This window comes from Salvelinus sp. IW2-2015, linkage group LG20 (genome assembly GCF_002910315.2).
Source record: "Salvelinus sp. IW2-2015 linkage group LG20, ASM291031v2, whole genome shotgun sequence".
NCBI classification, from domain to species: domain Eukaryota; kingdom Metazoa; phylum Chordata; class Actinopteri; order Salmoniformes; family Salmonidae; genus Salvelinus; species Salvelinus sp. IW2-2015.
In genome coordinates this window covers 49,810,880-49,834,926 of record NC_036860.1, presented here as the reverse complement: position 1 = coordinate 49,834,926, position 24,047 = coordinate 49,810,880, and the positions used below count along the sequence as shown (strand labels likewise).

The following is a 24,047-nucleotide window of genomic DNA, read 5'->3' as shown; positions in this document are numbered from 1 at the left end:
ATATTGCTTTTATGTTAACAAAACATTAACTGACTGACTGACTGAATGTTTGAAAATTGTATATGACATCATTAGAATTATGCCTTAATCAATTCACTTGATGGCTCAGCTTCTCACATAAGCTTTTATCGACAGGTTAGTGGTTAAAATATATATCTTTATGATTCTGGGGGTCAATTACCTTATGTCAAGCCATGGAAATGTGATAAGCATGATATGTTTGCCGTTTGTAAAGAGAATAAAGACGTTTATTCTATCAAGACACGAGGAGTGTGCATGACAAGGTGTCACGATCGTGTGGAGAGACGGACCAAGGCGCAGCGTGATAATGATACATCTTCTCTTTATTAAAGAAGATGAAAGAACACGACACGAAACACTTTAACAAACTAACAAAAACAACAAAAGATCATGAAGCTATAATGAACTAGTGCACACATGCAACATGCAACATAGAACATTGACATAGACAATTACCCACAAACACCTAAAGCCTATGGCTACCTTAAATATGGCTCCCAATCAGAGACAACAATAACCAGCTGTCTCTGATTGAGAACCAAATCAGGCAACCATAGACTTTCCTAAACAACTACACTCAACCATAGACAATTCTAAACACCTACACTGAACACAACCCCATCTACTCTATGAAACCCCCTCAACCATACAAACCACACTAGACAATACAAAAACACATACTAACCCATGTCACACCCTGACCTAACTAAAATACTAATGAAAACAAAGATAACTAATGCCAGGGTGTGACACAAGGATAGCTGGAGTGCACCTGATTGGTAGATCTAAGCATGAACAGTCATTGAAAATGGTGAAAAACATATCCTACTACATTCCCATTAAAGTGAGATGAGAAAATTATGGTTAATGTAGCTATTATGTGATCAATTTTAGTCTGATTAATATTGTAAGGCAAAATATTGTGGTTGTGCAGCATTGTTGATGGATCATTTTCATACATTTCTAACCTACAGCATTAATTATTCAAATCGGCACCAACATGAAATGATGGCTGATAGTACATTTGTTGAAAGTAAAGACCATAACAAACCAGAAACATGAAGATAAGACTTTTGTGCACTTCTCGCCAAATGTTATTTCTGTCCCAAGGCTATTTTACTCCCACCGGCAGGTACAAAATTGACATTGCGGTAGTTCTGTTCTCTGTCTATTTAATTTAAACTAATTTACCCTAGAAAAGTAATTACAGTTGCTAATGGAATATGACATATATATGTTATTTGTAATAAAATACGGTGTCTCTAGCTCTATTGGGCCCCCGAGTGGTGCAGCGGTCTAAGGCTGTATCACATCCGGCCGTGATTGGGAGTCCCATTGGGCGGCGCACAATTGGCCCAGCATCGTCCAGGTTTGGCCAGGGTAGGCCGTCATTGTAAATAAAGAATTTGTTCTTAACTGACTTCCCTAGTTAAATAAAGGTTAAATAACGATTTATTTATTTTTTAATTGATCTCTGAGTAATTAGGAAAATAACTAAGTACAATTTGTATCCCGGTTCTTCCCTACCCACCCCATCTAACCAGTTTGAAATGAAATTCACATTCAACATTTCCCCCAATAAATGTCGCCTAGGTGAATGACTACTCCGCATGAGCAAAATAAGCTATTCTGAATTTGATATAACAGGAGGCTGATATCAAGAATGCTGCCCATAAGCCAATTGGAGCTAATAGCCATATGGTTTGTAAGTTCAAAAACTGAAGCAAATAGCACTTAGACATTTTAGACCTTGGAATCCACATAATATTTTACACTGCAGGTGGTGTGTGACTTTGACATGCGAATTGTCAATAGCACAGCACTTTCACGCTTGAGGTGCAATTTGGAAAGTAATTTGGAATCTCAGGTAAATTCACTGTCTCATTTAGTGAGTGGATCAGATCAGCAGTGGAGTACTGACCATTAGTGCATCCAGCCCTTTGTCCTCAAAAAGTGTCCCCCCCATACACACACACACCTCAAATGACGAAACAAATTCAAAACAACCTTTCCCAGTCATAAAGCCCAGTGCATTGCAGGCTCCCACCTGCTTGTGTTGTGAGTGTATAAAAACAATGCCATAATGAGCCATGGGGCCAAGGAAGCGACATCAAATAGGACAAGAGGGATCTGAAGCATGAAGCCCACTCTTAGTCCAGTGGGGAGTGAGAGTGATCCGAGAGAGGGAGTGGTGGAAGGAGTGAGCCACCTCTGGTAAAGATGATTAAACTTTACAGCCAGACAATTCTGATGAAATACCACAGGGATTATTAATCCTACACTGTTTGGGAGTGATGGTGGAATAAACACACACATATAGTAACAGTACTGAGCAAACAATATGCACTGAATGCACTAACAGCATCGCAGTTGACATACTCTAGAGAAAACTCATTAAAAACACCAGCATTTCATGGATAGAGTTAGTTTTAAAGCAAATTTTATATAGTTTTGAATAGCGAATGCAGTAATATAAGTTTTATTGTTGTTTTTTTCAATGTAACTACAAACTCAAACCATCACCCTGAAATGATAAGTAAATATGCTCAATGTGGTGGTAACTAATAGTTGTTGTTTTTTTAAACTGAAACGTACAGTGTAAAGAACTATACTGCCTGTGTGATGTTGGGTGGAAATCCGTCCGGCTGCTATAATGTGGAAACGATAGAACATCATCTCCATTAATAGTTTAAAAAATGCAAATATGCCTCTCATGACATGGTGATGACAGCTAAAGGTAAGGAACAGTCCAAAAATAAGTGTTAGGTGCCAGTGACTGCTTAGTAAGACAAAAATCTATTTTCACACCAAACAGAGCATAATTGCTGCAACAGAAATTGACAACTTAATTGACCCTTTGTCTAACAAGCCTTTTAGAGGCCTATCTTGTTCTTCCACATTCCATATCCATTCGGTCACTGCGCTGAGGTTTTTGGAGGCACAGTATATATTCTCTATTGATAATATATTATTACTGACCAATTTTAACATTTATCCATAGTACACCGTAACATCACATGGTTGGTGAATTATCTCTGATGTTTGTATTTACTTCCATAGTTGGATGAAGCCTGATCAGACATGCTTTGTTATAGTTCCAGTCCGTAAAAAAAAATACACCATTGGATAATACATTGCTTATAAAAGCATCCTATAGAGCAGGGGTATTCAACCTCACCTGGTTGTCTAGGTCTTAATTTAAAGGAAACAATTAGTGTCCTTGGTCTAAATCAGTCCATGATTAGAGGGGAATGCAGTGGAACTGGCTTCGAGGTCCAGGGTTGAGTTTGAGGGCTATAGAGGAAGCTATAACAATTAGCACTCATGTGTAATTGAAAAGACATGGTCTGGATGTCCCTTCACAGTTATAAACTGGCTATAGGATACTTCTAGGACTGTGAACACACCAGAGGGGTTACTGTTTATGTTGACTAAAATACAAATCTTAAAAGCACTCAATGTGATGTAATAGGTCTATGTTTGGTATAATTGTAGTTGCTGCTGTTATATTGCAGATCAGAACAATGTAAGTGTTAATGCCACAATGTGAAACATTTTCTGACAAAGACAATATTACTTTGTCTACGGGGTAATTGAATAAACAATCAAATTCACATAGGAACTCAAGCTAGGGCTCAGTTATAGTGGGCCTATCAGACCATTTAAAAATGTATATAGATGAGCTCTCCAAGTCAGACAAAGATATTCTAAAATATGGCCATGTGTATGAATAATGTGGGGTTGCTGTCAAACGGGCAGTAAAGTAGATCACCAGTTAACTCATGTAAAACTAGATCTCTATCTCATGACATGAATCAAAGTAGTGCTAAATGTAAAGACGTCTGACCATGTGGAAACGAGGAATACCGTACACACAAACATGCAAATCTAGTGTTATTGCTACCCATTACAATACATGCAACTGTTTGATATAAATTCCATACCACTTCAATATCTTAGAAACATCTTGTAAATGCAAATACCAAAATTCAAAACTACAGGGCAAAATGAATTAACAGGTAAGGGCACCAGTGATGCACTATTATCCTGAGTTGGAGAAATATTACTCCCTGTAACAGATATTATAGAGATGCGTATTGTCTAAGTCCTTGTCTTCTGGTTGGGAATAATTGAGCTACAGATTCAAACATGTTTCAGATTCAAAAATGCTTTCTCATGGGCAGGAAGGAAGAATGTTGTTTCTAAATCTCTTGTAACTAAATTTAAATGAAGGGGCCCACGTCTCATATGATCATGTTAGTAAATGGTTTATACTGTAAACAAGATTTTATAGCATTTCTTGTTCTGAATATATTAGAATTGAGATCATCAGTAGCCATTTTTGGAGTAAAAAAATGTGACTGGACTGATAACAAACTTCTCCCTCCACTCAGTGTTAGGGTATGCAGTGTCTTGTGTGTAAGATAAGAAAGTCTGCTCATTGAATTGTTACAGCCCCTCAAAAGCCTATCTTCACAGAGCCTGTACATCAGGGATCATCAACTAGAGTCAACTGCAGGCTGATTTTTCCTTGAGTGGTTGGTCATTATTTGTAACATAATTACAAATAATTGTAGACTGCAAATTGACAGCAAGAAGCCCAAATAGATACATTTGACTAAAACATAATACTTTCACACCTGCTTACACTTGTATACAATCACGTGTCTCTCTATTATGTGTGGAAATACTTTGGGCCAGATTTTCAAAATTAAAAGCACTTGGAGCTGATTTGCTGGCATTTTTTGAAAAAAATCTCAGAAAACGTTATAAAAATTTGGCCAGGGGGTCTACCAGTTGGGGAACGCTGCTCTTAGGAAAAAAGATGCTATCTAGAACCAAAAAGGGTTCTTTGGTTGTCCCCATAGGAGAACCCTTTGAAGAACCCTTTTGGGTTCCATGTATAACCCTTTCCACAGAGGGTTCTGCATGGAACCCAAAATAGTTATTATACCTGGAACAAAAAGGGTTCTCCTATGGGGACAGCTGAAGAACTCTTTTGGAACTCTTTTTTTCTAAGAGTGTAGTCTGTATATATAATGTTTTTCTCTTATTCTGTAGGCTACATGACAAGTTCTTGAAAAATTACAGGTTCACTTTAAGGTTGAGACATTGATTTGATTACCTTTGAATGAAAATAATGTACACCATATACCCTGTGTGGTCCAATAAGGGCTCTATTTTGTGTCATTCCATCCATCCTACTACACCAAACACCAAATCACTGTGAGTAAAACATTAAAGACAACAAAATTTCCTCAAGGACCGTACTCAGTGTATTACAGACACTACAAATATGATGCTTGCTTTTTTGCATGATATTAGTTGCACATTCCACTAGCAGGATTTATGTTGGACAACAGCTAATTTTCAAAGTAGCCTATGAAAAGCATTGTTAATCAATTCAACAACACATTTATTATTTTGCGATTGAGAAATGTTCCATGGCTCTCTACACAACAGATACGTAAATCATGCGGCATGTGGCTTTGTGTCCAATCAAATTATAGGAAAAAGTTATACAGACAACATAATAATAAAATAAGTTCTAATGAAGCATAGAAGGTCTTATTTCTTTAAAAAAGCAAAAACAGACAAGCACTATGGATATACACTATTCAGAGCTTAGAACTATAGATGCTCAACGTAGTCTACAAAGTAGGCTTATAACACCTTTATTTGCTGTAATGACAATGATATGGAGGTGCAACTTTGCAATTCCTCTACGATGTACAAATCTGAACTGTTAAAATGTGGTGTTTTTTCTGTTCCTTCAACACTATTCGCGGCTATCCTTTTCAGGATCAATAGTGGCCTAACCTATGCAGAATTCATTCTCATTCTATGTTACTACTGCAGTAACCACCGCAGAGAGTAATACTGAGAGTGCTACATTTATTAAAGATAATAAAATAAACACAACACTATATCATTTGCAATATTACCATTTGGCAATGGGGTAGTTGATTTTTTTCATCAAATACATATTATCAATATAACAGTAGCCACCCTATTATAGTACATTGTGATAGTCTGTTGGAAGAGGGAATTAAGAATTATGCAGCCCATAACATTGTAACATGTGACAGGTGACAGATTGCTTTTGTTACACTGAATTTACAAATGTAGGTTAATTACACCATTATAAGGGCACTGTAATGTAAAGTGTTTCTGTGTATTTGTGCATGTCAATAAAGTTATTACCTGGCATCTGTGTAAGAGACATCCAGACTGTCACCAACCTCATTCTTTATGCATGGGGAGTTGGGATAGGGCACCCTCCCTAGCATCTCGCCCGGGTACCACTGCTCAGGAGTTGGTCGCTCTCTGCGCACGAGTCCACCACCCCTCTCATATTCATGAGGGTTACAAATTAACGCAATGTCCGGTCCCGCAATGTATGAATTCATACCCTGCCTCGGTCCATATTGTGTATTGTCATTGTCATTATACCTGTACTGAAAGTCCCATGACGTTCCGGCAGGTTCATTATGCCTATTAAAGGTCTCAGATTTTATCTTGACACTGTACTGTTGTTGTAAGTAGTCAGCATATTTGTCCTCCATAGTCTCTCCAGTTTCACCGACATGTGCTGGGGGTTTGTAGAACACATGAGAAGAGTTTCTGTCTGTTTCGGTTTGACTGAAGTGTGCCAAGTGTGCTGGCAACAGTTGGTCAAAATGATAAGACGCTGAAAGAGCTCCTGTATTCAGAAAATGATCTGTTTCTTTTGAAGTCGGGTCATCCCTGTTTTCATTCAGTCTAAACTCCTGTTCATCTGTGGATGGATGTCCGGAGCTAAGGTGCTGTATGGTCGCCACTTTTTCTGTAAGGTTGTTTGCAGGGGAACGTTGAAACATCTCAACTAGTTGTTTATCACTTTGTAGTGGCTTGGCATGGCGCTCACTGGGGCAATTGTATTCTGTTATGGAGACGTTTTCTCCAGCTCCAGAACATTTCAATAGAGGCACCTCAAACAAATAGTTTCCTTGACTTTGGTGATTTACGCTGGATGGTGCGTGATTAGGTCCCAGGTCAGTCATCTCATTTGCGTCCATGGTCAATCCCAGTGACACAGAGACAGCGTTGCAGAGCTCCCTCGCCGTTTTTGAGATGGTGCTGCAGGCAGAACTGGAGCAACTGCTCGCCACACAGGCCTCACTGTTATGATTTAACTCATTTCCGTGATGGGACACAGAGGGTTGACAGGACTGTTGTTCCGTGTTGGAGACTTGCTGTCCAGAACGACACGATCCGTATTCATTCGCGTTTGGATTGTCTGATTCGTGCAAAGAGGAAAACCCGGCTTTGTTCCCTTTTGAGCTTTTGGCAAAATGAATACGACATGCCACTGATTCGAGTGTTCTGGAAAAACAAACGCTGTCATCTTCCCTCACTTCAATATCAGAATTGCGAGCCGTTCCTGACCATATTTCTTTTCGGGATGATTGCCGGCTCGTTTGGCGCATCTCCCAGGGTTGTTTATTCTGCAAGAAACTGTACTTTGAACTACAAAAGTCCAAGCTTTCAGTGACAGTCGTGTTACTCGGCAGTGCTTGCACGTTGTGGAAAACGTTTTGGAAAGGTCCGCGAAAAACTAGGTTTGGGGAGTCACAAACTCCTCCTAATCCAACCGGAATCTCCATAGTCCAAAAAAAACGGCGTTTACGGCGATTGGCCGTCTGAGTTGTAAAAATGAGGTTTGTGAAAACGTAAGCTTATTGACCAAATTCATTGACAAGAATTTAAAGTCATCGGCCTATTGGCGTTTAGCAAAACAATGAGTCAGCTAATTAGACCTATCTTTAAAAAATAGAAGGATAGGCCTATTGCGTAATTTAATAGATTTTTTGCCCGAAATATTTAGCCTAAACCAAAAATGATTTACCCAGTTTATATAAAAAGGTTTTGAAAACAAAGATGTCGTTATTTCATAAAATGCTTACGGCTTCAGATATAAAAAAGTTTATGCATACATTTTGACATTATAAAGCCAACAGAAGTATCCTACATGTCAGATTTGCGCTCACCATCCATGAAGGCGAAAATGAAATTTGTCCTGACTGAAGTGATGTTCTGAAGTCGATGGACTATAATCGTGTCTATTTTTCCCTGTTGTCTGTGTCCAATCTGGCAAATGCGTAACCGGAGGGAAGCGGTGCCTGTTTCAATCATGAAACTCCTCTAGTAGGCTAACGTTTAATATCCATAAAGGTGCAAGCCTACGAAAGAGTGATGCACCCAAAAAACTCGTCAGACAACTGAACACACCCCGGTAGAACAGCAATTAATGCTTGGTTTTTGAGAATGTTTGGATTGCTGCAAGTTTGCGGAGGGACAAAGTTATCTTCCAATGTCCTTGAGCGCTTTTTGCCGTCAGCCTGTGAGTTTGGCAGCCTTCCTTAATGACTAAATAAATATAATTGGATTAAGGCCAGTTGGCCTACAGAACATAATTCAAAATACATGTATATATATACAGTACCAGTCAAAAGTTTAGACACACTTACTCATTCAAGGGTTTTTCTTTATTTATACTATTTTCTACATTGTATAATAATATTGAAGACATCAAACTATGAAATAACACATATGGAAGCATGTAGTAAGCAAAAAAGTGTTAAAACAAATAAAAATATATTTTAGATTCTTCAAAGTAGTTTTGCGGGTACTATTTAATGAGGCTGCCAGTTGAGGACTTGTGAGGCGTCTGTTTCTCAAACTAGACACTAATGTACTTGTCCTCTTGCTCAGTTGTGCACTGAGGCCTCCTCTCTCCTCCTCACTCCTCTTTCTATTCTGGTTAGTGCCAGTTTGCACTGTTCTGTGAAGGGAGTAGTACACACCGATGTACGAGATCTTCAGTTTCTTGGCAATTTCTCGCATGGAATTGCTGTCATTTCTCAGTACAAGAATAGACTGATGAGTTTCAGAAGAAAGTTCTTTGTTTCTGGACATTTTGAGCCTGTAATCGAACCCACAAATGCTGATGCTCCAGATACTCAACTAGTCTAAAGAAGGACAGTTTTATTGATTCTTTAATCAGCATAACAGTTTTCAGCTGTGCTAACATAATTGCAAAAGGGTTTTCTAATGATCAATTAGCCTTTTAAAGTGATCAACTTGGATTAGCTAACACAACATGCAATTGGAACATAGGGGTGATGGTTGCTGATAATGGGCCTCTGTATGCCTATGTAGATATTCCATTAAAAATCCGCCGTTTCCGGCTACAATAGTCATTTACAACGTTAATATGTCTACACTGTATTTCTGATCAATTTGATGTTATTTTAATGGACAAAAAATAACTTTTATTTCAAAAACAAGGACATTTCTAAGTGACCCCAAAATTTGGAACGTTAGTGTATATATAAATATCCTATTGATACGAGTAGGCTAGACAGTCAAACGTATTTCAATGTGAATATTAAATATGAAAATCATGAAATGTCTTACTTAGATAAGATTGGGTTGAAATGAGGACCTATAAGTAGCCTATAATAAAAAGGTTAGAGTTGGCTGAGTGTAGTGGACATGCACACAGCAAATTCTCCAGTGTTAAATCAACACTAACAGTGTTAAATGTAACACTGGTCCAGTGTCTATAGGGGTCTACACTTTTTAAGTGTTAAATTAGCACACTGCTTAGTGTAAAGCCTTATTTGCATATTTCCCAGAGTACGTTGCCTTTCAAGTGAATTGTAGCGTTACCACCCATGACAGTATTTGTTAGTGACATGGTTGTTGCATTCATACATCTTCATACATCTTCTATGTATGAATGCGCCATCCATCATATTTATGTATTTAGCGCCATCCATCATTCCTTCAATTCTGACCAGTTTCCCAGTCCCTGCCGATGAAAAACATCCCCACAGCATGATGCCACCATGCTTCACTGTGGGATGGTAGTCTCGGAGTGCTGAGAGGTGTTGGGTTTGCGCCAGACATAGCGTTTTCCTTGATGGACAAAAAGCTCAATTTTAGTCTCATCTGACCAGAGTACCTTCTTCCATATGTTAGGGGAGTCTCCCGCATGCCTTTTGGCGAACACCAAACGTGTTTTCTTATTTTTTTCTTTAAGCATTGGCTTTTTTCTGTCCACTCTTCCATACAGCCCAGCTCTGTGGAGTGTACGGCTTAAAGTGGTCCTATGGACAGATACTCCATTCTCAGCTGTGGAGCTTTGCAGCTCCTTCAGGGTTATCTTTGGTCTCTTTGTTGCCTCTCTGATTAATGCCCTCCTTGCCTGGTCAATAGGTTTTGGTGGGCCGGCCCTCTTTTGGCAGGTTTGTTGTTGTGTCATAATCTTTCCATTTTTTAATAATGGATTTAATGGTGCTCCGTGGGATGTTCAAAGTTTTCGATATTTTTTTATAACCCAACCCTGATCTGTACTTCTCCACAACTTTGTCCCTGACCTGTTTAGAGAGCTCCTTGGACTTCATGGTGCCGCTTGCTTGGTGGTGCCCCTTGCTTAGTGGTGTTGCAGACTCTGGGGATTTTCAGAACAGGTGTATAGTATATACTGAGATCATGTGACAGATATTGTGACACTTACTGCACACAGGTGGACTTTATTTAACTAATTATGTGACTTCTGACGGTAATTGGTTGCACCAGATCTTATTCACACCAGATCTTAGTGTTGTTGTTTTTGTTTTTGTCACAATGCTTTGCTTTATCTTGGCCAGGTCACAGTTGTAAATGAAAACTTGTTCTCAACTGGCCTACCTGGTTAAATAAAGGTGAAATAAAAAATAAAAATAATAATAATAATAACATTTAGGGGCTTCATAGCAAAGGGGTTGAATACATTTGCATGCACCACTTTTACGCTTTTTATTTTTTCATTTTTTTTTTAACAAGTTATTTTTTACATTTTATTTCACCAGTTTGGACTATTCTGTGTATGTCCATTTCATAAAATCCAAATAAAAATCTATTTAAATTACAGGTTGCAATGCAACAAAATAGGAAAAAACACCAAGGGGAATGAATACTTTTGCAAGGCACTGTATGTGTAATTCCTATTGGAATCCAGCCAGAGTGGGGATACCCAACATTTTGAATTTTTACACACATGCAACCTGGATTCAGAATGACTGCTATGTTGGGAAGACTATGATATGAGACTACCTAAACCATCTAAACTGGAAAAACCATTTCAGTAACATGTGCAATAAGTCCAAGTAACAGATTATATTAGTGAAAAAACATGTATGTAATTTATATTTGATTAGCAAAAGATTAATTAATCAATGTACATGCAAAAACATAGGTATTGAAACAAACAATTTAAAAAATCTACCTGCAATGGAGCACTGAAAAATCAACACTAGGTAACGCTGGTCAATTTGCTGTGTAGTGGCAGAAAACAGGTCTAATTACGTCATTATGTATGATGATGACACGTCACTACTCATCATACAATGCTTGTAGCTGCTAGAAATACGTGTCTGTTTCACCACAACAGGCTTACATTGCTGACACAGTTATCCAAAACAACCTTCATGCACTTTAGAGTCTAGGCAGTAGCAGGTAAAGTTTCCTTCACAAGAGCATGTACTAGTGCCACCTGGGATAAGAATCCTCAAACATGCATCCTCCCCCAAAAAATTGCCTAAATGCAGAGTCCATGGGCAAAGATCTGTCTTTCTTAAAAACACAGGTTGTTATAAAACAACATTTTAAATAATTCCTTGTAAAAAAAAAAAGTTATAATTCCAACACCCTTTGATTAAGTCATGTAATCGCTGTAAAGTAATAACTATGCAAATATCATCTAATGTGTCCAACAAACATATGTAAAATGAAAATCCCCAAAATTACACACACAAATATTAAAAGAACATTCTTGCACAGTGTAGACCTAATAGATACAAAATCCAGCACCTACAGGCAAGCAAGGATGGTTTGGTAGTAAATTATATTCCTATTCCGCCTATAGAAACACAAAAAAGGTAATACCACATGTAGGGTATTTTTGAATAGGAGGAAACTGAGTTATTTGTCAAAATTCTGAATACTTACACAAGTACTAAATGTATGTATGTAGCTTCATATTTATCAATGCCATGAACTTTTGTATATTAATTAACAAACATCACACCACCACCCATCTATTGTAGGCTGGGTCAAAATCTCTAATGAAAGTCAACCTTGAAACAGAACATTGTATCTAAGAGGGTTAACTCAAGGCTGTCTGCAGGTTCAGTAAGGCCATCCCATTCTATGCATGCCAGGTTATGAATTAGTGATGTTTTTTGTAGAACTATTTCAATATTTATATGTATAGACAAATAGTATATAATAATCCATAAAACAAAACACGTTCTGTCATCATTATGCCAATCTTGTGTGGAGACAAAATAATTGGTTGCAGCACAAATAACTGGTATAATAGAGGCAATGTTTTAACCAAATCAAATCAAATTGTATTTGTCACATACACATGGTTAGCAGATGTTAATGCGAGTGTAGCGAAATGCTTGTGCTTCTAGTTCCGACAATACAGTAATAACCAACGAGTAATCTAACCTAACAATTCCACAACTACTACCTTATACACACAAGTGTAAAGGGATAAAGAATATGTACATAAAGATATATGAATGAGTGATGGTACAGAACGGCATAGGCAAGATGCAGTAGATGGTATAGAGTACAGTATATACATATGAGATGAGTAATGTAGGGTATATAAACATAAAGTGCATAGTTTAAAGTGGCTAGTGATAACATGTATTACATAAGATGGCAAGATGCAGTAGATGATATAGAGTACAGTATATACATTACATATGAGATGAGTAATGTAGGGTATGCAAACATTATATTAAGTGGCATTGTTTAAAGTGGCTAGTGATACATTTTTACATACATTTCCATCAATTCCCATTATTAAAGTGGCTGGAGTTGAGTCAGTATGTTGGCAGCAGCCACTAAATGTTAGTGGTGGCTGTTTAACAGTCTGATGGCCTTGAGATAGAAGCTGTTTTTCAGTCTCTCGGTCCCTGCTTTGATGCACCTGTACTGACCTCGCCTTCTGGATGATAGCGGGGTGAACAGGCAGTGGCTCGGGTGGTTGTTGTCCTTGATGATCTTTATGGCCTTCCTGTGACATCGGGTGGTGTAGGTGTCCTGGAGGGCAGGTAGTTTGCCCCGGTGATGCGTTGTGCAGACCTCACTACCCTCTGGAGAGCCTTACGGTTGTGGGCGGAGCAGTTGCCGTACCAGGCGGTGATACAGCCCGACAGAATGCTCTCGATTTTGCATCTGTAGAAGTTTGGTGACAAGCCGAATTTCTTCAGCCTCCTGAGAATGAAGAGGCGCTGCTGCGCCTTCTTCACAACGCTGTCTGTGTGGGTGGACCAATTCAGTTTGGTCCGTGATGTGTACGCCGAGGAACTTAAAACTTTCTACCCTCTCCACTACTGTCCCGTCGATGTGGATAGGGGGTGCTCCTCTCGCTGTTCCTGAAGTCCACAATCATCTCTTTGTTTTGTTGACGTTGAGTGGTGAGGTTATTTTCCTGACACCACACTCGAGGGCCCTCACCTCCTCCATGTAGGCCGTTTCGTCGTTGTTGTAATCAAGCCTACCACTGTAGTGTCGTCCGCAAACTTGATGATTGAGTTGGAGCCGTGCATGGCCACGCAGTCATGGTGAACAGGGAGTACAGGAGAGGGCTCAGAACGCACCCTTGTGGCCCCAGTTTTAAGGATCAGCGGGGTGGAGATGTTGTTACCTACCCTCACCACCTGGGGGCGGCCCGTCAGGAAGTCCAGTACCCAGTTGCACAGGGCGGGGTCGAGACCCAGGGTCTCGAGCTTGATGACGATTTTGGAGGGTACTATGGTGTTAAATGCTGAGCTGTAGTCGATGAACAGCATTCTCACATAGGTATTCCTCTTGTCCAGATGGGTTAGGGCAGTGTGCAGTGTGGTTGCAATTGCGTCGTCTGTGGACCTATTGGGTCGGTAAGCAAATTGGAGTGGGTCTAGGGTGTCAGGTAGGTGATATGGTCCTTGACTAGAGTTGTGTTCAAAAACAGCTTGGTTTGGACTGGGGCATCTGGTCTTCAAGTTCTCTCTGAAACAATATCCTCCTGATCCCAACCCCCTTGTTGCTCCCTGGTTACAAACTGTAGGCTACAAACCAACAGCATATCCTTATAATGTATTTTATTATGTATCATCAGTAGGGACAGGAGTTTTCCTGATCACTTGACTTGACCAAGTAACCGCTAGGTCCTAGTTGTCAGACATAAGAAGAAACACATTTCAGCTTCGGTCTTTACCATATCCTTGTCTTTTCAGAATTGGCTTACCGTAAGCTAAATAGTTGCCATAGGATATAGTAGATGAGATTCATTAACATCACTCCAGTTTATACCTAAACTGACTGTTATGTATAGTCCTCCTCCATTTTTTGAAGGAGAGTAAGAACAGGGAGTTCTATTATGTGCAAAAGACAAAACATGCAGGAAATAACTCGATGGGGAGTACTGTTGAAATCATTGAATCAAGAAGGGCTTTCATCTATGAATTACAATTACATGATTGAAAAACTATGAAAAGACTAATCTTTTGTGGTTCCTGCTGAGATAGAGATGTTGTCCATGGACTATCCAGACCACCCTGAAACATACACAATAGAACCATCTACAATGTATGTACTATAAGTCCCAATGTGATTAATTAATTAATTGACTTCAAAAAAAAATACAAAATAATTTACTGTCCCAGAATGCTGTAGTAAAAAAGTTAATTTAAATTGCACTTTGTCTTGCTCCAAAGGCATACTTATGCACTAGTTAGAATGTCAGCTCCAGCGAGGTAGATTTCTGGGGACGCCTACAGTAATAAGAAATAATGACATTGTTATTCACACATTTGATCAAAAACAGTGTCTCAGCTGAAATGACTTGACTCTCTGTACCCTCGGAATTTATCTTAGGAATTCAACTTACAACTCCCAATTTAGCTCAATAGGAGATATGAGACAAGATTTGTGAAAAAAATAGTAAAGTATTTTGTTCATGCGAGTCTGTGATTTTCATTCTTTAATGTAAGGCTGGACAGCTGAAACAGGGTGAAGGGAGAGGAGTGAATGTGTGGGAGAGGGAAAGAGGAAAAAGGCAAGGTTTCCAAGAGAAGAAATGCCAAGGCTAAAGCATTTTTTAAATTAAAGGTTGCAAACAGTGAACAGAGTAATAAATAGTTTTTCCACCTATGGCTGGGATTTTAACCCACTGTTGTAACGGTGGTCCTCCTCCTCTTCAACCGAAAAGGAGGAGTATTGAGGGAACCAAGGCGCAGCGGGTTGTGAACACATAATATTTATTAAAGACAAGACGAAAACACGAACTTCACTATAAACTAACAAAACAACAAACGGAGTAGACAGAACCACCCACCGAACCAGAACCAAGCGGCGTGAATTCGAGCAGTGGCCTGCTACACAGGAATCCTGGACATGGGATGAAATATTGGAGGGAAAAGGACACTGGGCACATATTGGGGAATATCGCCGCGCTCGTGAGAAGATGGAGGCAGCGAGAGCCCAAGAGCGGTGGTATGAGGAGGCAGCAAAGAGACGTGGCTGGAAACCAGAGAATGAAGCTCAAAACCGCAGATATGAGGGGACGCGTCTAGCACGGAAGCCCGAAAAGCCCGTGAGTACTACCCAAAAATTTCTTGGGGGGGGGCTAAGAGGTAGTGGGCCAAGGGCAGGTAGGAGACCTGCGCCCACTTCCCAGGCTAACCGTGGAGAGCGGGAGTACGGGCAGACACCGTGTTATGCAGTAGAGCGCACGGTGTCTCCTGTACGTGTGCATAGCCCGGTGCGGGTTCTCCCTTCCCGCACCTGTGGTAGGGCTAGATTGGGCATTGAGCCAGGTGTCATGAGGCCGGCTCAAAACGCGTCTGGTCTCCAGTGCGTCTCTCGGGCCGGCTTACATGGCACCAGCCTTACGCATGGTGTCCCCGGTTCGCCTACATAGCCCGGTGCGGGTTATTCACCTCCCCCGCACTGGTCGGGCGACGGGGAGCATTCACCAGGTAAGGTTGGGCAGGCTCGGTGCTCAAGGGGAGCCAGTACGCCTGCACGGTCCGGTATTTCCGGTGCTACCTCCCGGCCCCAGCCCAGTTACCACCAGTGCCTACACCACGCACCAGGCTTCCAGTGCGTCTTCAGAGCCCTGTTCCTCCTCCACGCACTCTTCCTATGGTGGCGTGTCTCCAGCCCAGTGCCTCCAGTTCCGACACCACGCACTAAGCCACCTGTGCGTCTCCAGAGTCCTGTACACACTGTTCCTTCTCCCCGCACTCGCCCTGAGGTGCGTGCACTTAGCCCGGTACCACCAGTGCCGGTACCACGCACCAGGCCTATAGTGGCGCTTTGAGGAGGTCAGTGTGCCCTGTCCCTGCTCCCGCACTAGCCTGAAAGTGCGTGTCCTTAGCCCGGTGCCTCCAGTTCGCGGCACCACGCACCAGGTCTACAGTGCGCCTTATCCCGGCCAGAGCCATCCGTCTCCATAGCGCCATCTGAGCCATCCGTCTCCATAGCGCCATCTGAGCCATCCGTCTCCATAGCGCCATCTGAGCCATCCGTCTCCATAGCGCCATCTGAGCCATCCGTCTCCATAGCGCCATCTGAGCCATCCGTCTCCCCAGCGCCATCTGAGCCATCCGTCTCCCCAGTGCCGTCTGAGCCATCCGTCTGTCCCGAGCCATTAGAGCCGCCCGTCTGTCCCGAGCCGTCAGAGCCGTTCGTCAGTCAGGAGCCGCTAGAGCCGTTTCGTCAGTCAGGATCTGCCAGAGCCGCCAACCAGACAGGATCTGCCAGAGCGCCAAACCAGACAGGATCTGCCAGAGCCGCCAACGCAAGACAGATCTGCCAAGCCGCCACCAGACAGGATCTTGCCAGAGCCCGCCAAACCAGACAGGATCTGCCAGAGCCGCCAACCAGATCTAGAGGATCTGCCAGAGCCGCCAACCAGACAGGATCTGCAGAGCCGCCAGCCAGACAGGATCTGCCAGAGCCGCCAGCCAGACAGGATCTGCCAGAGCCCGTTATGAGCCTAGAGAAGCCAGAGCCGTCAGCGACCATGAGCAGCCAGAGCCGTCAGCGAGCCATGGAAGGCAGGCCAGACGCCGTCAGCGAGCCATGACGCGTCTAGAGCCGTCAGCCGATGCCATGAGCGTCGTAGAGCCGTCAGCCTGCCATGAGCGTCCAGAGCCCGAGCCTGCCATGAGCGTCCAAGAGTCGTCAGCCTGCCATGAAGCGTCCAGAGCCGTCAGCCTGCCATGAGCGTCAGAGCAAGCCGTCAGCGCCTGCATGAGCGTCCAATGAGCCGTCAGCCTGCCATGAGGTCCAGAGCCGTCAGCCTGCCATGAGCGTCCAGAGCCGTCAGCCTGCCATGAGCGTCAGCAGCCAGTCAGCCGCCCATGGAGCTGCCCCTCAGCCCGAAGCGGCTAGTAATCCAGATGCTGTCTCTCTGTCCAGAGCTGTCTCTCTGTCCGGAAGCTCGCCTTCGAGCTCCGGAGTTGCCCCTTCCTATCTGAGCTATCTCTCTATCCTGAGCTATCTCTCTATCCTGAGCTACCTCTCTATTTCTGACTATTCTCTATTCCGACTTACCTTCTCGCTGTCCTAGAGCTATGTTCCTGGAGCTGTCCTTATCTTGGTGTTGCCCCTTATATTAGGTGGGTGCGGAATAATGGGGTGGTCATTCTAAAGAGGGAGAAGTAAGCCTGGGATTGAATTATGGTGGGTGGGGACCTCCGTCCAGAGCCTGAGCCACCACCGTGTCGGATGCGACCAACTCCAGAACCCTCCCCCTAGACTTGTATGTGCTGGTGCGCCAAGGGTTTCGCACCTTGGGGGGGGGTTATGTCACTTTTCTGACCTGTTTTACTGTTAGTTTTGTATGTTTTTGTTGGTCAGGACGTGAGTTTGGGTGGGCATTTCATAATAGTTGTTTCTGTGTTCTCTATGTTTTAGGTCTATTGTAATCGCCTTATCATGGTTCTCAATCAGAGACAGGTGTTTTGACGTTGTCTTCTGATTGAAGAACCAATATAAGTTAGCTGTTCACACTGTTTTGTTTGTGGTGGTTGCTCCTGTGTCTGTGTATATGTTTGCCAACCATACGGGACTGTTTTCGTCTTCGTTCATGTTGATCGTCATAATCGTTTTGGTTTTGAGTAAGTACTTGTTCGTCGTTCTTCGCGTTTTCATGTAAGTTCGTCGTGTTAACTGCAAGTCTGTCTACCTTCGTTATTGGTATTTTGTATCATTTCAATATAGTTCGTTTTGTTCTTGTTGAATAAACTTCAGTATGTATTTCAAACGCGTGCACTTGGTTCAATCCATGCTCTCCTCTTTCGGATGAAGAGGAGGAGGAAACCCGTTACAACTGTAGTGTTGGCGCTTAGATACAGTATTACCACTTAAAATAGTTTACTGGGAAATGTCAGGGCTTTATGTATTATGAAATATCAAAGACAAAAAAACAGGCTAAGTAGCAGCTAGATGGATATTCAGAGTTAACTGAGTTAACCAGAGTTACCACCATGTAATACATAAGTACAGTTGAAGTCAGAAGTTAACATACCACCTTAGCCCAAATACATTTATAAAAACTCAGTTTTTTACATCAATTCTGACATTTTATCCTAGTCAAAATTCCCTGTCTTAGGTCAGTTAGGATCACCACTTTATTTTAAGAATGTGAAATGTACAATAATAGTAGAGAGAAATGATTTATTTCAGCTTTTTATTTTCTTTTCATCACATTCACCGCGGGCCAGAAGTTTGACATACACTCAATTAGTATTTGGTTACGATTGCCTTTAAATTGTTTAACTTGGGTTAAACCGTTTTGGGTAGCCTTCCACAAGCTTCCCACAATAAGTTGGGTGAATTTTGGCCCATTCCTCCTGAACAGAGCTGGTTGAATCAGGTTTGTAGGGCCTCCTTGCTCGCACACACGCTTTTTCAGTTCTTCCCCCAACTTTCTATGGGATTGAGGCTCAGGCTGCTTGTGATGGCCACTCCAATACCTTGACTTTGTTTGTCTTAAGCCATTTTGCCACAACTTTGGAAGTATATGCTTGGGGGTCATTGTCCATTTGGAAACCCATTTGCGACCAACTTTAAGTCCTGACTGATGTCTTGAGATGTTGCTTCAATATATCCACATCATTTTCCCGCCTCATGATGCCATCTATTTTGTGAAGTGCACCAATCCCTCGCTGCAGCAAAGCACCCCCACAACATGATTGCTGCCACCACCTCGTGGCTTCCGGTTGCGGTATGGTGTCTCTTTAACATCGGCTTCCCCCTTTTTCCTCCAAACATAACGATGGTCATTATGACCAGAGGACATTTCTCCAAAAAGTATGCGCTTTGTCCCTATGTGCAGTTGCAAACCGTAGTCTGGCTATTTTGGGGCGGTTTTGGAGCAGTGGCTTCTTCCTTGCTGAGTGGCCTTTCAGGTTATGTCGATATAGGACTCGTTTTACTGTGGATATAGATACATTGTACCTGTTTCCTCCAGCATCTTCACAAGGTCCTTTGCTGTTGTTCTGGGATTGATTTGCACTTTTCGCACCAAAGTACTTTCATCTCAAGGAGACAGAATGCGTCTCCTTCCTGAGCGGTATGACGGCTGCTTGGTCCCATGGTGTTTATACTTGCGTACTACAAATGAACGTGGTACCTTCAGGCATTTGGAAATTGCTCCCAAGGATGAACCACACGTGTGGAGGTCTACAATTGATTTTCTGAGGTCTTGGCTGATTTCTTTTGATTTTCCCATGATGTTAATCAAAGAGGCAATGAGTTTGAAGATAGGCCTTGAAATACATCCACAGGTACACCTCCAATTGACTCAAATTATGTCAATTAGCCTATCAGAAGTTTCTAAAGCCATGACATAATTTTCTGGAATTTTCCAAGCTATTTTTGTCACGCCCTGACCTTGTCTAGGATTTTTGTATGTCATGGGGTATTGTTAGTCTAGGCATATTGTAGGTCTATGGTGGCCTGAATTGGTTCCAAATCAGAGACAGCTGTTTATCGTTGTCTCTGATTGGGGATCCTATTTAGGTTTCTATTTTCCATTTTGATTTCGTGGGTTCTTGTCTATGTGTAGTTGCCTGTTTCAGCTTCACGTTTGTTTTGTTATTTTGTTAGTGTGTTCTGTGTTATTTCTTCATTAAAAGAAGAATGTATACATATCACGCTGCGCCTTGGTCTCCTCAATACGACGAACGTGACAGAAGAACCCACCATAAAAGGACCAAGACGCGTGAAAAGGAGGAACAGCGCTTAATGGGGAAATGGACCTGGGAGGAAATACTGGATGGAGCAGGACCCTGGACACAGCCGGGGGAGTATCGCCTTTCTAAAGAGGAGATAGAGGCAGCGAAAGCGGAACGGCTATACTACGAGGAGAAGTACCGAGGGGACAGGACTCTGCCATGGAGGAAGGTAGAAACAGTGCAGGAGGAACGGCGACGATATGAGGGGACGCGGCTAGCATGGAAGCCCTAGAGGCAGCCCCAATAATATTTTTTTGGGGGGGAACACGAGGAGATTGGCTGAGGCAGGTTGGAGACCTGAGCCAACTCCTCGTGCTTACCGTGGGGAGCGTGTAACTGGTCAGGCACCGTGTTATGCAGAGATGCGCACGGTGTCTCCAGTTCGCATTCTTAGCCCGGTGCGCTCTATTCCAGCTCCTCGCATTTGCCGGGCTAGAATGGGCATCCAGCCAGGACGTATTTGGCCAGCTCTATGTTCCGGATCTCCAATGCGTCTCCACGGCCCAGTGTATCCTGTGCCTCCTCCCCGCACTCGCCCTGAGGTGCGTGTCCTCAGCCCGGTACCACCAGTTCCGGCACCACGCACCAGGCCTCCAGTGCGCCTCCAGAGTCCACTATATCCTGTTCCTCCTCCCCGCACTCGTCCTGAGGTGCGTGTCCTCAGCCCGGTACCACCAGTTCCGGGCACCACGCACCAGGCCTCCAGTGCGCCTCCACAGTCCAGAGCTTCCGGCGACAGTACCCAGTCCAGAGCTTCCGACGACAGTACCCAGTCCAGAGCTTCCGGCGACAGTACCCAGTCCAGAGCTTCCGGCGGCATGTTTCATAGTCCGGAATCTCCAACGACGGGCCACAGTCCGGAACCTCCTACGAAGGGCCACAGTCCGGAACCTCCAACGACGCGCCACAGTCCGGAATCTCCAATGACGGGCCACAGTCCGGAACCTCCAACGGCGGGCCACAGTCCGGAGCCTCCAAGAGACGAATCTCCAGTCCGGAGCTCCGGCGACGTACCCAGTCCGGAGCCTCCGACGACGGTCCCCCAGTCCGGAGCCTCCGGCGACGGTCCCCAGCCCGGGGTCTCCGGCGATGATCCACAGTCCAGAGAGCCTCCGGCGATGAGCCACGGTTCAGCTCTACAAAGGCGGAGGGACCAGTGTAAAGATGGGGGCGGCGTCCAGAACCAGAAGCCGCCACCGAGTAGATGCCCACCTGGACCTCCCCTATAAGTTCAGGTTTCTGTCGGGAGTCCGCACCTTGGGGGGGGTACTGTCACCCCTGACCTTAGTTATCTATGTTTTCTGTATTATTTTGGTCAGTCAGGGTGTGACGAGGGTGGGTTTGCTTGGTTTCTTGTCCTAGGTTTTTGTATGTCTAGGGTGTGTTTGTTAGTCTAGGCATATTGTAGGTCTATGGTGGCCTGAATTGGTTCCCAATCAGAGACAGCTGTTTATCGTTGTCTCTGATTGGGGATCCTATTTAGGTTGCCATTTTCCATTTTGGTTTCGTGGGTTCTTGTCTACATTTACATTTACATTTAAGTCATTTAGCAGACGCTCTTATCCAGAGCGACTTACAAATTGGAAAGTTCATACATATTCATCCTGGTCCCCCCGTGGGAATTGAACCCACAACCCTGGCGTTGCAAGCGCCATGCTCTACCAACTGAGCCACACGGGACCACACGGCCCCGTCTATGTGTAGTTGCCTGTTTCAGCACTCTTTGTTATAGCTTCACGTTCGTTTAGTTAGTGTGTTCTGTGTTATTTCTTCATTAAAAGAAGAATGTATACATATCACGCTGCGCCTTGGTCTCATCACTACGACGAACGTGACAGTTTAAAGGCACAGACAACTTAGTGTATGTAAACTTCTGACCCACTGGACTTGTGATACAGTGAATTATAAGTGAAATAATCTGTCTTTAAACAATTATTGGAAAAATGACTTGTGTCATGCACAAAGTAGATGTCCTAACCGACTTGCCAAAACTATAGATTGTGAACAAGAAATTTGTGGAGTGGTTGAAAAACGAGTTTTAATGACTCCAACCTAAGTGTATGTAAACTTCAGACTTCAACTGTACAACATTCCACATTTTCCAACCTGATCCACATAGGATGTAGGCCAAATGCCTGTAGACTATTTAGACATAACCATTGAAAAAGAGTACAGAAGATCACTTTATTCCCCTGTTCCTATTCTAATGTGTGTGAATAATAAGACTAAGGGGCTTATATACTGTACCCCTTTTAAATAAGTTCCACATGGTTTGTCATTTTCCTATGTGTAAGAGTCGCCAAGCCAACATCTGTCTGTGATGCTGCTTTGTACATATTTACCCAAAAGTCAGCAATATGAATATGGATAAATATTTAGGGCCAGGCATCACACCCTAATAGGGTATTTTTTCCTCTTAATCATATCACAATCAAGTTTTACCAGTTGATTGCAGATACAAATATAATGCTTTTTTTGTATAAAAAAAAATCTAAAATATTCTATAAACAATATGCAAATGAGGCGATATCTCATTAAATATGCACATATTTGCATATCCCGCAAATCCATTTTTTCTGGTCTCTGTGAAATGAGTCTTAAAATGTTGGTTTCCTTTTTTTGAGAAGCTACAGGACCAGACATTTACATTTCTATCTGTAAAATACTGAAGCATTTTTGGCACATTTTTCTGAAGAAAATTATATCCAGAATAAACAATTCCCTCTGTAAAAGTCTTGTCACGACTTCCGCTGAAGTTGTTCCCTCTCCTTGTTCGGGCGGTGTTCGGCGGTCGATGTCACCGACCTTCTAGCCATCACTGATCGATTTTTCATTTTCATTGGTTTTGTCTTGTCTTCCTTCACACCTGGTTCCAATCCCATCAATTACATGTTGTGTATTTAACCCTCTGTTTCCCCTCATGTCCTTGTTGGAGATTGTTTGATTGTATGTTATGTGCAAGTTATGTTTTGGTGTGCGACGGGTTTTGTACCCACTTTTATTATCTTGTATATTTTGGTTTTCTGAGTTTTGTATCGACTCCGTTGATACCAAGTTCGTTCTCCTGCGCCTGACTTCCCTGCCACCAACACGCACCCATTACAGAATCTCCGACCTTAACTATGGAGTCAGCAGGAGAGGGTACCCCGGCCATTGAGGTGGAGGAGCGCGTCCAGGAGCATGCAGTTATGCTTTACCATCTTGACGCTGCCATGGATCGCCTTGTCCAGACAATGGACCGCTGGGAGAGATAGGAAGTTCTTCCAGCGCCTCCACCAGCACAACCGGGGTCTCTCCTGAGCGCCCCTTTCCCGCCTGAACCCAGTGGGATCCGTCTCACCTTTCCCCAGGAGTACGACGGGGGGGGCTGCGAACTGACAGGGGTTCTTGTTGCAGTTAGACCTGTATCTGGCCACGTCCACCCGGCTCCATCGGACCGTGAGAGGGTGTCCGCCCTCGTCTCGTTCCTCACCGGGAGAGCCCTGGAGTGGGCCAACGCCGTGTGGAGAGAGGGAGATGCGGCGTTGGACCAGTTCGAGGAGTTCCTCTACCATCTAAGGCAGGAGACGAGGAGCGCCCAGGAGTTCGCCCTGGAGTTTAGGACCCTGGCTGCTGGCGCGGGATGGAACAACAGGGCCCTGATCAACCATTACCGCTGCAGTCTGCGCAAGGATGTGCGTCGGGAGCTGG

At 43.1% G+C, this 24,047-nt stretch overlaps 1 protein-coding gene across 2 annotated transcripts in view; it reads right to left on the bottom strand.

Annotated features, from left to right (window-relative positions):
• Positions 1–8,263, bottom strand: part of ar (androgen receptor) — a 53,284-nt gene extending 45,021 nt beyond the window's left edge. The window contains exon 1 of one of the 2 annotated variants that reach the window (XM_024013438.2): positions 6,226–8,263. In XM_024013438.2, coding sequence (XP_023869206.1) covers positions 6,226–7,667 — 1,442 coding nt within the window. In that variant the 5' untranslated portion in view covers positions 7,668–8,263. The remainder of the gene's footprint in view (positions 1–6,225) is intronic. The other variant, XM_024013439.2, reaches the window with a different exon arrangement.
• Positions 8,264–24,047: the final 15,784 nt, after the last annotated feature.